General features: G+C 35.7%; 2 protein-coding genes across 3 annotated transcripts in view; one reads left to right on the top strand and one right to left on the bottom strand.

Annotated features, from left to right (window-relative positions):
* HHIP (hedgehog interacting protein) overlaps positions 1–11,922 on the top strand; it is an 83,692-nt gene extending 71,770 nt beyond the window's left edge. Inside the window, exons 12-13 of the mRNA XM_011359461.1 lie at positions 8,763–8,911; positions 11,650–11,922. Of these exons, the coding sequence (XP_011357763.1) occupies positions 8,763–8,911; positions 11,650–11,843 (343 nt within the window). The 3' untranslated portion in view covers positions 11,844–11,922. The remainder of the gene's footprint in view (positions 1–8,762; positions 8,912–11,649) is intronic.
* Positions 1–16,003, bottom strand: part of ANAPC10 (anaphase promoting complex subunit 10) — a 271,547-nt gene that overhangs the window by 75,473 nt on the left and 180,071 nt on the right. The gene's annotated exons all lie outside the window — the stretch shown is intronic.

The raw sequence follows: 16,003 nt of genomic DNA, 5'->3' as shown, positions 1-16,003 counted from the left end.
TGACAAAGATTATTTCATTTTTGTTTCAGATGAACTTAAACCAAATAACCCTTTTATTGATTCTGAAATGTTTCCGGGTTATTTCTCCAGGAATTTGTAAAACAAAATTATTCTTAATCATGTTGCTTTAACTACTATGTGCCCGGTCTTACTGTATTTTAACATACTGCTTATCTGTTACCCAACCAAGTCTTATGGACTATTCCCTTACGAGGTCTATAAATTAACAATGCGAATTCCAGGCTCAAGAAGTCATTTTACAGAAATGCTGTATGTACCCCAAACTCCTATGTGACCAATATCAAAACTGCTCTTTCTGCCTCCTCCCTACTGCTCCCTTGATGGCCCCACTTCCTGCCCTTTGTTTATTTATTTATTTTCTTAATATCTTCATCTTACTCCTTATTATACTGGATGCTGAAGAGTGCTTAAAAAAAAAAAATCACTTGGTAAGAGGAAATGAGTTCTATTTATCCTTTGCATATGTCTCAGGGAGCCGGCAGGCGGTTCTGCCATCCTAAAGAAAGTCATGCATCACACAGAGGCTTTAGCCCGATAAGCTCGCCTCATCCCAATTCATCAGCCAAAGTTTCATGCAAGCGGCCCCCTAGGTTGATAAATCCCCACCGTGCCTGTTGACCCAGCTGCCAAGTCCTCTTGCTGCAGGCGGTGTTTTCATGGCCACCCTGACAGTAATGCAAACTGTTTAGCAGCTCCATTGACCTTTCAGCTATTAACAGGGACACAGGCTCCACTAGGGACCAGTTTTCAAACATGACAGAATTTCTTAACACTAGAGGTCATGAACAAGTATATGCCCTATAAAAATCCATTCAGCATAGCAGATTTGAAGACTAAAAGACAAGGAAGCACGTTCCACATTTTTGCTATTTTTATTTTTTATTATATCCAATAACTAAAAATGGATATGTACTTATCTGCCAGCTTTTATTTTATTCTTAATGTACTATATTTTATGTTGTGGTACACGATCACTTGTTAACTAAAAAATCAGTTCTGAGCTGCCAGGCAGCACCTGACATTTTAAAGTTTTAAAGACGTATTACAAAAGAATGAGATGAGATCAAAGTCAAAACTTCAAATGAATGGATGAGCATGCATACATAATATATGGTAATGGCCTAAGCATAACTGGGATTTTTTCATACTTTACCAAGATTTGCATATGTTTATGTGTGTAGACACACTTAAACATACTTGAGTAGTCTTTTCAAAATAAATAATAAATATTATATAAAAATGTATGAAAAATTTTTTAATCTAAGGGCTATGTTATAAAATGCTTATATAAGTCTTATATGTACATCTATTTCCTGGAGATGTGACATGATCACAGCCTTCAAAGGAATTTTCTGCTTTATACTAATTATAATCTCTCTTAAGCACTCAAATTTGAATGTTGGAATATCAGTTCCTACAGTAATTGTACAGATTGCCATGAAAATTGATTGAATTGCCACTTATAAATGTCATTTGTTAAAAAGACATAAAGGAAGTATATGAATAGTGAAGAATGTATTTTTGAAATGAGACTCATTTGTTAAGAGTCAAAAACTCTTCGAAGCCCTTCTGTTTAATCCCCATGTCTCCCCACCCCCTCCTCCCCGACAGTGGTAGAAGTCTGACAGTATTAGACCTTCTGAATATCTAATACTTTTATTGCGAGGCAGTGTATCATCAGGTAATGCAGTGCTTGAGATAAAGGCAGATTTAATCTTTCATAAAATAGCCACGTACATTTGTAAAAAAAGTGTTTTCTAGAGGAATATGTGCTTCTTAATGAAAAAAACTGCATCTTAGCATCATTTTTTAAAAACTAATCCATTTTAGTCATGTTAAAAAATCTCTTTAATTGACTTGTTTTTGTCAACACTGACAAATGAATCAAAAAGTATAACATGAAAATTTGAACATTTGTCACCCCAATAGTCTTCAAAGAGAATTTAAACTGACATTTCTGTATTCTTTTAAAGGACAGAAACTTGTTTCAAATCTTTAATTCTCCTTTAAAGCACTTGGTGATATTTAAAAATTTCCCCTTAAAAATAAAGTTAAAACACTAGTGAGTCTACAGCTTTATAAGTGGGAAAAAGATCTTTTAGATGATTTTAAAAAGAAAAATACTTTGTCTTTTAAATTATATTGTAATGAAAGTGTTATTTAAAATGCCTGTTTTCCCAGACATTTCTTATTTAGTGTCTAAAATTTTTATCAATTACGGTTTATAAGTTAAAAAAAATGATTTTGGACATAAAATTCCGAACAAAATGTATTTCTTTCTTTACATTGGGAAGCGATGGCATTGTTTTTTTTATTGTATCTTAATCTTTTAGTTTTTATTTATCATATCAAAGTGAGTACAATTATACTTTTATGATTAAATCAGGAGATTCACTCAGCCTACAAGTATCTTTTGCATGTTTCCTGTGTTCAAGATATTATATTCTGTGCTATGGAAGGAGAATATAAATAAGAACTTAGTCCCATCCTCTAAAAGCTAATTTTTACCTAACTTGGGAGATTGCACACATTATCAAAAATGTAAATAACATGACCTGAGAGAACACTTTCAGACAAGAAAGTTGTGCCAGACATTATACAAGTTGCTGAATTAATGGTCCAGAAGGCTATGTGTACTGAGGTGGGTAAAATACTGTGATTTGGTCTCGTCTATTCTGCTACTGTGTGATTTTTTTTTAACACCAATTAATTCACATATAAAAGAGGATGATGACTGTATAACATGGAAATCAGGTAGCTTTTCAAGCAAGTATAGCAAAAACTATAAGAAAAGGAACAAGCCTTAGAAGGAACCTTCTCAGTTGAGTGTTAAAATGAAAATAAGTGCCTATGCTTGGTTCCCCGCCCCCACCCCGAGAGGCATTCCTACAGCCTTGCATGGCTCCCTGCAGGTAGCGCTTCCCTAGCGTTCAAAGCTTCCTTTCCATCACCATCTTTGTGTTTCTAATCTTCCCTGAGGCAGCAGCCTCCAGCTACTATACTGCCTAGCTGCTCACTGGGTTGCCCAGACTCTCTCCCAAGGTACCAAGTTTTGTTTTCCCTTGTGCTGTAGTTATACAAAGTCACATCGATCTTCAGGGATCTGCCTCAACACTATTTTACCCATAAGTTCTATTACTTCGAATATGTCATTTTATAGAGTACAGATTTTTCGGGGACATGTACAATGAATTAAAGTGGAAAGGCCTATATTTCTATATTCACCACTAATAATTATAGTAGACCAGTCTCTGAATTTAGGACATTGCAAACATAATACAACAAATATATAAGGCAATCTAATAAAATTGGACTTTTTTTTCTAAAAGCAAATGACGTTATCATCTAGTTTCAATCATCATTTCTCCTAAGTTTGCCCTTTAATGAAATAGATAACTTCATTTCCTAACTTTCCCATGGAAATACATACATTGAGTTAACCTGATAAAGTTGAACGAAGGAGATCCACACACCCTTTTAGAAACCTGTGTGGTGTGATAGTGGTGTTGGGATAAATTAACAGGGCTTGAAATATGGGTGCCTTTCTCCCTTTTTCCTAAGGTAAGGGGACCAGTTGAGAGTAAAGAACTCTGAGCTAGGAAAGAGTTCCAAGCCATGGTGACTAGCTGTGTGAAAGCCATTTACATTCTGTACATGTTCTGATCCTTTAATTTGAGAACAACAAGACTGGCCCTGTCTCATGAGGATAAAGTTGAATGTGAAATTACTGAAAACTGTTAAGTGGCTCCATTACTTGCATTTATTATGGTTGTATCTTTAACCATAGAACAAAATTTAGTGGATATTTGAGAAAATTCTAGTAATCATTTTTAGCACTAGGCAGCTAAACCTATGGCTCACTTCACCGAATCACCACACCTCTGTCCCCTTGGAGTTTAGTGCCTCCTCAGGCCCAAACTGCCCAGGTATTAAAGCCAGTCAATGCTATTTCTAAGTGAGCATATGCTCAGCATTTAAATCAAAGACCTCAAAATGAAGACAACATCGGTCACAGAGAAAACAAGGCCCAGCTCCATGTTTTGGCACATTTTAGAACAGAGAAATGCAGTAGTTCAAGACACTGGCTGGAAATAAGACATAATATTGGTCTTACCCAGCCTAAATTAGAGTTCTAGATATGTACAGTGCAAATAAAAAAAAATTAGCACATAATGTGCATAAATTCAGAGTTATTCATGAATTTAAGTAATCTTTCCCCTGACTCCAAAATCAGGGTTACTCACTCAGGGCATATATAGAAAGATTTTTCTGCAGACTACATATAATATAATGTCAAGGAGGCATTCCTTACGAATGAAATGAATGCAGTGGCTCATAAAACATGCAATTTTTTGGTATACTTCAAATCGTACTTAAAAAATACTGTTAGGAAATGTGTATTGCCATCTATTCTGCCATGAAGTCCCAATGAGACCAATATTGCATGGTTACACAGAAAAGATTTCATTTCCTCTGTTTTCCTACCTGGAATGTGTATTATGAATGTATAAGATTCCTGATAGCCAAATTGGATTTGTGTAATTTATTACCGTTTTACTAGCTACTATTAAAGGGCTACATGTTGTCATAAGACAAGTGGAATCCAAAATTCTCTTCCTCATGGGTAAACTGACACCGAAAACATGAGCAAGAAGAATTTAGTGGATGCCTAAACTAAAGAAAATTATCCAGACTAAAAAAATTCTAGATTTTTGTTTAGATCCCATCTAAGTGTGTATATATGTAGTAATTATGTATACATACGATGGTTTATTTGAAGGTGACCAGTAATAACAAAGTTCAAATTTACTTGTTTTATTTCCTTTTTTCCTCATTTCATGTAAAGGAACCCTATTCTTTTCAATGGAAGAAATGGCATCAGAACAAAGTGTGAGCGGAGAGGGATAGGTTGGCTCATCAAAAATCTTTATCAGACTTTACAAAATATATTACCAGAAAAATGAATTTTAATACATTGAGTTAACTCCCAGATGGAGAAAACAAGCATATCTCTTTATGTCATGCTTACTTCTTAGCCTGTTATTTATTTACTATGATTAGAGTGTAAAAATGCTTCTTTTACAATGAATTTAACCATGCCTTAGAAGAATTCTATAAGACTTGAGTTAATTTAGGCAATATAAATATAGTGTTTTTAGTTTTATGCTCATGAAATAAAAGTATAGCAATTAGATTTTAATATCCCTCCCCTAATTAGTCCATATGTTCTTAATATCTGCACTCAATAGCATAGAAAAGAAACACTCTTAAAATCCCATATTCTTATTAATTTCATTCATTCATTCATTCAGTAGGTTTTTAATAAGCATCTTCCATGTGCTATTACAGTCTTCTAGGTCCTGGAGAGACAACAGAGAAGAAAGGGAAATATTTGTCTTCATGGAGTTTACATTCCAGAAAAAGTATTTGAAAAGTTTCTACTATATGCATTCGATTCAATTTAACAAAAACTTATTGAATACCTATATAGTATTGTCTTCATTGCTATCAATATAAGTAGTTAAAGGAGATAAAAATACTTCGGTGGCTTAAATGTCATCTTTCTATAACATCTTTCAATTCTAAACTAATTGCCCCCTCATCTATATTACCTATGTTACTTCACTTGCACCTATATAATGGCAAAGATCACACTGAATTATTCTTTTGGTTTTGCACGTTTGTCTTTTCCATGGTGTCTCCATGAGGATCAGGACCCTGTTTTGTTTATGTCTTATTCCCATGAAGAGCACAGTACCTGCCTGAGTAAATGACTGGACTTGAAGAGGACTGAATATGTAGCTTCTGCCCTCAGAAAGCTTTAGTTTTAATTGGGAAGTGAAATGGAGATAGGATAACCCAGTCCTTAAGCAAAGTCCTATAAGAGATGGCTATGTTTTATGTAATAGTAATGTTCAAGGATCTCCAATAGAATAAGAGTTTGAAAGAGAGGGAGAGAATTTATTGGACATGATAAGTGAGGAATGTTAGTTGTTAACTTCATAAAAGAAAAAAAAGATTATTTTCCCAAGTATTTAAATAAAAACTTAAGGGAATCATAATGTTTATATATGACAGCCACAGTCTTACTTAAGCTAAGGCAAACAAGCCAAAATATGAAATAATTCCATCTACCAATAGGTAAGTGTTTACTAAATCTTAGGCCAAAAAAACCCCCCAACACAACAACTTAGAATTCCCCCCAACAATCTGAGTTTCCACATATTTGAGGGTTTGGTGAATAACAGTCAAAGCACCTAACTGGAAGGTCAGCAGGCAAACAAGGATCAGATGTCCACCCTGAAGAACTGCACTTCGGTGCTGGACCCTCATTGTCATGTCCTCATCCCTTCCTCCAGTGTGCGTGAATCAACGCCCCACGCTTCTCCTTAAACAGGCAACATCTTCTGGTGGTGGTTGTTTACCTGGAGCCGCCTACATTCTTTTTTTTTTTTTACTGTTGCTATTTATGTATTTATTTTATAAAATATTATTGGGGTTACATTGATTGATAAGATCAAATAAGTTTCAAGTGTACAATTCAACAGTATGTCTTATCTATATTGCATTGTGTGTTCACTACCCAAAGTTGGATTTCCTTCCATCACTGAATATTTGACCCGTTTTACAGCTATCAACTCCTCCTCCCCCTTTCCCTCTGGTAACCACTAATCCACAGTATGTGTCCATGAGTCTCTGTTTGTCATGTTTGTTTGTCATGTTTGTTTGTTTTTATCACCTACATTCCTGATGTAAATGGTGTCTTCGCCTCTTTAGATTTATCTGCTCAGGCATCAACCAAATTGTCAAGTAGGACGTGAGCTATGTGCCTGCAGATTTTTGTGTCACATGTAATATATTTTGACATATTCTACTTCTGGGTCTCTTTTCTTGAATGAGTGAGAAAGAGGGCAAACAAGTGACTAACAAGTAGAATTGGATAAACAGAATTTCAGTTACCAGTAAAATTGGAACACTTGTTTATTGAATGCCATTTAGTAAATGATCTTAGCCTATGACTCAGAAGAACTTCATGGCCACTGAAAAATGGCTCTTCTGGTGGTCAAAAATGGCACCATTATCTCACAAACTAAGTCAGACTTTTATATGATGAAGAAAGAGAACAGACTTGCGCTATCGAACAACAACGAGAAGAAGGCAAAGAAAATACCCTCACTTTTCTTGGCATTTACCATTTTCTCCACCTCCTCCCACCCCGCATTTACTCCCAGAAAGTCTTCTTTGGGAAACATGTGGAAAGTATTTGTTAATGTTTTCTGAGTCAAAACACGCTCAGTCCATGGAATGTCTTAGGGGACCTTTCACATTTCTAGATTTAAATAAGAAGTGCAATAGATTTAAGGGGCTTTTCTGAACTGTCATGTCGGTTGAAAAACACAGTACTTTCAACTTAGAGTAGGACTTTTACTGGAGAGAAGCACTAAAGAAGTCACCATATATTTTTAACATAGTTTTGAGTCATTGTAGAAACAGCCTGAGGTTAGGCCCCAAAATTATTATCGCTTTTCATAATGTCAAAGGGACATAAGAAGACAACTGAATCTAAAGGGCCTAATTATTTGCTTCTCTCAGAAAACTATATCATTTACTTCTTGTGGTGGTTTTGACCTATAATTATCACCTTCTTTGTTATGGTACTAAGGGGTCCTACTGCCTTGGCCATCCTAATGATGGCGATTTGACCCGTGATGACAGGTTTGTTTACATTCCTTAACTGAAAAGAGCGTTCTCACCACACTGTGGCACAGGTAACAGTGACTGATGAGAGGAGGACCACTGCACATTTTTTCCCAAAGCTTAGGTAGTGAGTAGCTGGTTGTGACTACGATCGCAGCCCGGCCCAGCTCGAAAGACAGTCTCTTATTTCAAAACCAGTTAAGAACCATAAAAATCTTCTGAAGACATCTTGGTCCCTGTCTAAATGGTGGCAATGGTAGAGCAATTTTTTAAAAAGTCTATGACTTTTTACTTGGCAGATTCTGTTTCTGTTTGCTACCAGTAACATTCTTTTTCTTCATAGCAGGACAAAATCAAAAAAATTTAAATGTCCTTATAGATAGTCACCTTCATCTATATGATTCTTTGCACAAAGAGTTGAAATTTTGAGTCAATGGTACACACACACACACACACACACACACACACACACACACACACGGTGTGATATCCTTTCAATAAGAATCCGTCTGAAAAAAGCATCTCAAAAGAAATGTGAAATTGAAATAAAAATAGATTCCCATCTTTTTAGGCAACAAGAGCTCATTTTGATGAATGCCTTTGGCCTTGTGATGTTGCCAATATGCCAATAACAAGTGCAGCCTATCTCAGATACTATTCCTAAAAATAGGAAAAAGTTTAAAAATATCTATACATCTTTATTTTAAAAATTGTGATTGCTAGAAAGTCTTCACTATCAAATGTAAAATATCAATATAACGAAATTACATTTTTAATCGATGAGTTTTGATCACGTTAAAGTTTCTTACGCTAAAATTTCTTACAATGTTTACTATGTTCTCTTTGGTTCAAAACTGGCCATTTTGCTTCCTCACCAGAGTCTATTTTTTATTCTTAGAAACTTGTCAATCTTTCTGAGTCACTTACAAAAAACGTCTGCTTAGAAAGCAAGAGACATGCTTCGTAAGCGACAAAATCGCTAGATTTCATTCCAATATTGATATTCAATGAAAATACACTTTCAACTGTGGTCTTTGATGCAGACCTCTCGTGCCTGAGGAATGCAGAGCGGCTGTCCAGCCTGCCCAGACACTGGCTTCGGAGTGCTCCCGGCTCTGTCGGAATGGCTACTGTACCCCCACGGGAACGTGCTGCTGCAGCCCAGGATGGGAAGGAGACTTCTGCAGAATCGGTTAGTATTTCTGTTGTCCCTGCGAAAGACTGGGCATGGCACAGTCCTTAGCGACTCAGGGACTTTACACCAGTTGTTTCCTCTGGAATTATCTAGTGTTCAACATTTAGCCATTTACAGGGATGTTCATGCTCGGTCTGCTCCTGAACTTGTAAATGTAATCTTTCCCATTTTCTTAATGTAGACAGTTCACATGTGTAAGTTAATCATAAACATAAGAGACTTTTAAATAATCGAGTCCTTTCAAAAAGTAAAAACTGAAAACAGTTAGATCAGCTAGATCATCTCTACGGGCTCTGCATTTGAGATTTCACACCAGCCAATGACTTCGTGTTTGCAGAGCCCCCTCCAAGTGCCAGCATTTTCCAGACACCCTATAAATGCCCTCCCTAACTTTACTGCTTGCTCTCTGGCTACAGTGCACTAAAAACAGGGTTCTTCGGTGAGTATTATTAAATAAAAGGGGAAACGCAATGATCTAGAGGCTACATGAGATTTTAAAATCTTTTTTGCCACTGCCTCGTGAACTATCAACTAGGTGTGCCATGTTCAGAGAAAGAGCAAAGGAGGTTTATTGCAGGGTTATTCTGTCCTTTAGAGAGTTCCTCAATTACATGCAATGATGTTTACATTCTACTTGGTGTAAAGTAAGAAAATCAGATAAATTTAGACACAGAGAGTCTAAGATGTATATATTGAAAATGCATTTTCAGGAGAAATTTCCTTTCCTCTCTTTTCATTGTATCTATATGAGATGATGGATGTTAACTAAACTTCCCGCGACAATCATTTCACAATCTATGAAAATCAAAGAATCATGCTGTACACTTTAAACTTACACAGTGATGTATGTCAGTTATTTCTTAATGAAGCTGGAAAAATGGTTGCCATAAGGATAAAAAAAATACATGTTCAGCAACCAGCATATACATATTATTTACAAAATATTCTCATCTCTGCTATTTCAAAATTTAAGTATCTTATGCCAATGAATATTAAAATTCCCAAGTTAAATTTTAATATTATTCTTAATTCATAAATGTTATCTTTTTCTTTATCCTAAACATGTATTTGCTTCAAAAACAATTAGAATCAGAACTTGTCTGCTTTATATATTGTGTGACAAAAAGTAGCCAACATTTAAAGTCACATATGCAGCATACATTTTAAGCTTAAATTGCTTCAGCACTAATAGTATTACATGATTGACTTATACTATGATTACACATCTAGGAAACAGTAGTAATTAAAACTCAACAGAAAATAAGTAATTACATTATTTATAACAAATGCTTACATTTTATTGACAGTCTGTCTCCCTTTTCCTCAGTTGACCAAACAATGAGAATCAATGTTCAAACGCACTAATATTCTAATTCCTGATAATATATCTTCCCTCTGCTTCCTTTGATGCCTGACAATATGTATTCTCTCTGCTTCTTTTATATAGTGTCTATTCTGTTTTATTCCTTTCTGTGCATTTTGCCTAACTGCTCAAACTGCCAGATAACAAATACTTATGGAATTCCTTCTAGTAACAGTATGTTTAACCTGAGGGTAAACAAATTATTTTGAATATGGACGCCATTATACAGACACCATAATAGGTATTAATAATAATGTGATATAAATGAAAATAGACGTTCTTTGAGTTAACATGAAGTTTTATTTCAATAAAGTACTTTAATCTTTCCACTAAATCAATCTAATTTGAATATGTAAGATAAACCAGAAAGAACCATTTTATAAAAGTGATTTATTTGTGATATTTTTGACCCAAGCAAGAACTTTATTCCTATACTCATATAGTTTATTCATCTCACACAAATTTAAAAAAGAAAATAGTCTATTTTCTTCTTGTTCTTCCTTTCCAAGTGTCAGCCACAGATCCCCAGTTTTTGATTAATTCATCTGCAGAAGTTAAAATGACCTTGTCCCCTGAACCTATAAGGAAATGTATTGGGAGAATTTGATTCTGCATACAGGGGCTGCACCTCAGATTTATCCTGTCAGTAAAAGACAATGAAGTGATGTTCCCAGTTTCTCTCTCCGTGTCACTTTAGCCGTAAATCTTTACGTTCCCACCTATATTATGGTGGTAAAAATCTTTTTATAAAGAGATTCTGTGCTGTAGAGCAACATCCTTTACTGGTCGACTGCACTGATCCAGGAAGGGCATCCACAGTGCACAGAGGTGACACATATACCGTCCACCCCTGAACCCCGGGAGTGAGGAGGAGGCATCCTAGAAGTCTAAGTGGTGGACATTCCATCTAACTAAAATAAAAAACTGCCCATCCCTTTATGTTGCATTAAAGATTCTCGGGCCACCGGGCCCCTCTCGTGGGCCAAGCCCGTCCCACAGCGCGGTCCCGGCCCAGAGGGCGGGAACGCTGAGGCCCCCTGCTGGAACACCCCAGTGGAGCCAGACTCGGAAGAACTGAAACACTCATTTGAAAGAGTCGGCTCTGCAAGGGATTGATTGAAAGTGTTCCCCGTGTCGGTGCTTCTCTGGAAATGTCTCCCGTTCTCCCCTGAGTTCTGGCCCCCAAGTCACTGTGGGTCTGCGAGCCTTCTTCCCTTCTTGTCTTCGTCATCCTTTGGACCACTTTGTGACCAGCTTCCTCCTGTTTTCCCTCCCTTCCCTTACTCATCAAATATTTGTCGGCCTTATACTTGGTGCTGTTTCTGACACACACAACGAGAATGTGATTTTATTGCTTTTTTTTTCCTCTCAGCAAAATGTGAGCCAGCATGTCGTCATGGAGGCGTCTGTGTTAGACCGAACAAATGCCTCTGCAAAAAAGGCTATCTTGGTCCTCAGTGTGAACAAGTGGACAGAAACATCCGCAGAGTGACCAGGGCAGGTATTCTTGATCAGATCATTGACATGACATCTTATTTGCTGGATCTAACAAGTTACATTGTATAGTTTCTGGGACTGAATATTCCTTTCCAATGGGCATTTATTTTTTATCCTGTCATTAAAAAGAAAGACTGTTATCCTGCTACACACTCCTGTGATTTCATTTTCTTTTATTAATTTAATAATAATTTCCAGAAATGTGCAGATTCTGTGTGTGTATGTTGGCATGTTTGTTCACATACACACGTACACACACACACTCACAACCCCTGTACACGTGGTTGCAGAACAGATGGGTTTATAAAAAGATATATTTCCTTGTGTGGAGTAATTTACACAGAAATTCCATTGTAAATTGATAACGGAATTTTTATATTACCAGAAGAGATTATTTGACTTCCCAGGAATTTTCTGTCTGTAATAACTAAAGTCAACTTTAATGGAGTTTTGAAACATTACTGTGCAATCTGATGGATCTAATAAAAAAAAGGCAATATTTTTATATTAAAGGACTATAATGTGAGAATGTTTCAGAACTCCCTGATGAATTTATAAATGGGCAACTTGATATAAAATTGTAATCTTCATTTTTATCAATGTATCCAATTACAGAATGTTATGCACTTACTTTTTATTGGCAGAGAAATCTGGTTACTCTAGCTTAATATCAAGATTGTTCTCAAGCGTTTTATAATTAAATCATAACGGCATATTCTAAAACCAATCTTCCTAAAAGGTCTGCTTTTATTGTATATTTTATTTAACAATAGGCACTGGGTTTGTGTTACATATTTATATTTTTTATTTTATTTTTATAATATAGACATCACCTAGATGAAACACCTTTACCCTGTCCTGTAAAATACTAAAGTTACATTTTTCACCAACTTAATTGGAAAGAAGGGGCGTGAGAGAGCAGTCTTTAATGTGCTGTGGATCTAATCTAGCAATGTATCCTTGTGCCAACATGTAATCATTAACGACGGATGAAAAAGCAAGAAAACAGCCAATCTTTATAAAATTCCAGCATTAAACATTTGTAAAGTGCTTTTCACCATAGCAAGACTGTCAGAGTATATGTGATTAGAATGTTGCAGATTGCACACTCAATCGAACCTCACTGGAGAAGAGCTCACTCGTTTTTAACAAATCCTGGCTATGTAAGCTGTCACTTGTACAAGTTTTTAATATAACAATTCTTGCCAAACATAACTTTCCATGTATATGTTCCTTCAGAGTTCAATGAAAATCCTCCTTGGTGAATGTGTATGAATAAATATCTGTAAATGTTCTGGTCAGGCTTTGAAAGAAATGCTGTGTTCTAACTTATAACTGCAAAAAGTCTCGTAGACATTTTTCTTAATGGTTTTCAAGGCCAGCTCTCCATGATTGGATTATAACAAAACTATAAGGCCTCCTTGCACTCCTGAAAAAAAACATCTACCTGTGACACACGCACACCCACTATAGGTTGTCTTCCTGTAAACATCTGTTCCTCCGGAATCTAAATTGAAGAGCAGTATAGATTATGCAGCACAGGCTGACCTTCCAAACGGGCTCCTTATTTTTGGAATACGAACCTCAACTAAAAAGAATAAAATCTCGTAACTAGTATTTCTCTATTGTTTTAAAGCCGGAGATTGGCAATTAAAGCACAGTCAGCATTTATACAGAAACCACAATGTAGAAAGGTTGGTTAAGTACACTGCTCTTGTCTTCCATATATGATTACTTAAGTTTCAAGTGACCTCATGCCAAATGGAAATGGGTTGAGAAATCTTGGTTCAGTGCTTGGTGAACAATAGCCTGCATTAAAAAGTGCATGCATAATTTTGCACAATTTAGATTCAATTGACAGTCTATTCAAAGACGTCTCAGGATTAAATGAGCATGGAGACCAAATTGCCCTCTTACCCCAGAAAAGGGGTGGTCCCTTCTAGTCAGACTAACACTTCATTGGCCCAACAGTGTGACAAATCTTGCAGTGAACCCTGCAGTAGCCTGCATCTGTAGGTTAATAGCAGTCTTTTGTCTCCCTTGCTTTCTCTCCATAGCCCTTTTACTGAATTCCATCACAGAAAGTTTTACAATTAAAAAAAAAAAAAATGTCCTGACAACCATTTTTGTAAATGGACCTTACCATCTAATCATCCCTTATTCAACGTGGGTGACATTAACAAAACGTGAACTTCTTGTGAGGGAGCCAGCTGTCTAAATCTGTCAAATTGTGCAGTTTTATTACACATTCTCCCGTTCATAGTTTCACTGAAACAATGATACTGCTATATATTCAGCAAAATCTAAAAAATCCAGTGTTTCTTCTTACAGCCTTAATCTTTCCATCTCTTCCAAAATAATCTTTCCAAAAGAAAAGGTGTTACATTGCCATTAGTTCTCTTATTTAAAAATATCTATATTAAATTGACTATACCCAGATTTTTTTTTATACAACCCTTTCCCAAATAAGAGTTTCAAATGACTTAGAAAAACATATATACCCCAGGTGTCATTGCTTTTTCTATTGTGAGTCATTAGAATAAATGACCAAAATCTTCTAAAAAGAAGATAGCAAGATCCATGGATATTACACCCAAGCAAAGAAAGCGGCTATCAGAGTCATTTCTGTCCCTGAGAGAGACGTAAATAGCAATGGCTAATTGATGGCTACATATTTTAAATTCAGTGGTCATTTCAAAAAAAAAAATCTTTTTAACTTTTCTCTCAAGTAGATCTTTAAAATACGTGACTGGAGAATTGTCTTAAATGATTCATGATGAGAGGCAGGTAGGAATTGATGAAAATGTCCAAGATAGGAAAAAGTTATTGCTTCATCACACAAATAGCAATATCTACATCTATTTGCTTCATAAAGCACACAGTCAGAATGGAAGAAAAACGTCCTTGGTATGAATGCAGACATGTGAGATAAAGATAAAAGAATAAGGTAGAAAAATGTATGTTGTTATCCCTTTGCCCATTCGAGGGCTGAATATTTGAAATGCCGTTATGGTAGTTATAAAGAGTTGGAAAAAAACTTTCTACCACTGCTTCTGCTAAGCTGTTGTCTTAGTTAATAGAACTTTGTTTTCTATATAAGGTAATGAGAAGAAAATTGAATTGGCACATCATTAAAGGGGAAAGAAGGGAAGTTTTAAGAAACCGGAGTGATGATAAAAAATGCTTCCATCCATACCTTTTCTCCTTGGAATTTTGTTTCAATGTAGCTATTGTAAAAGATGCATTTTATTTTATCACAAAGAATACTCAGAGATTTTCTCAGATTAATGGACTATCTCATCAGGAAAGAGCAAAGAAACCTACACATACAATATATACACACAATCTGAATAGAAAACCATTCTCTTTCATTTAGATACTTCAAAGCAGGCACTTCTATATTTATTTCTTTGAAAACGATTATATAATAATGTACCAACAATTTTTAATATATTACTTTTAAATATTGTTTTTCTGTCTGAATCATAAACTATACAACAAAGCTTAATAGTATAGGATATGAGGTTAAACGCCACATCTAGGGTCTTTTAAAGCACATATTAATTAAAACTTTTATTAGTCTAACTTTCTTAGCTTTGAAACATAAAAGAGAAGCCAAGTTCAAATTTTTAAGAGGAAAAAGAAGGCATACCATAGGCAGTTGTAGTCTAGTCTGATCAATAAAGTTTCTGAGCATCTCTATAGAATGTAACCTATGGTATTTCTCTCTCTGTCTCTCTCTCTGTCTCTCTCTCTGTCTCTCTCTCTGTCTCTCTGTCTCTCTCTCTCTCTCTCTCTCCCTAGTCCCCCCACCATATATCCTTCTTCCTCTTAACCTCTCTCTTCTCCTCTGTTTTTACTGTCTTTTTTTTTTTAAATGAAGCAGATATGTCCTCAGTACACACATAATGAAGATGTACTGGGGTGTTTTGATTTTGGTGGTTATGATCTTTTTATTTTCCTAAAAAATACCCTTTACTGGTGTCACATTTGCTCAGACTCTATATCATGGAGAACAATAGACAAATATGAACATATTAGACTGATCTATTACAATCATTGAAAGAAGTAACCAAAAGCATAAATGACTACCAGCCCAGACGCTCCTGTTCAGCCTGTGCTCCATCACAGATACAGGAAAGCCATGAAAATATCTCCGCAGAGAGCCTCAGCTAACAGTAGGAAAAGTTGGTAGCTATTTCCTATTCAAGCAACAACCATCCCTATGG

The sequence above is a fragment of the Pteropus vampyrus genome, unplaced genomic scaffold, assembly GCF_000151845.1.
Source record: "Pteropus vampyrus isolate Shadow unplaced genomic scaffold, Pvam_2.0 Scaffold47, whole genome shotgun sequence".
Lineage (NCBI taxonomy): Eukaryota > Metazoa > Chordata > Mammalia > Chiroptera > Pteropodidae > Pteropus > Pteropus vampyrus.
The sequence above is the reverse complement of the archived record's forward strand: the minus strand, read 5'-3'. Positions and strand labels throughout refer to the sequence as shown.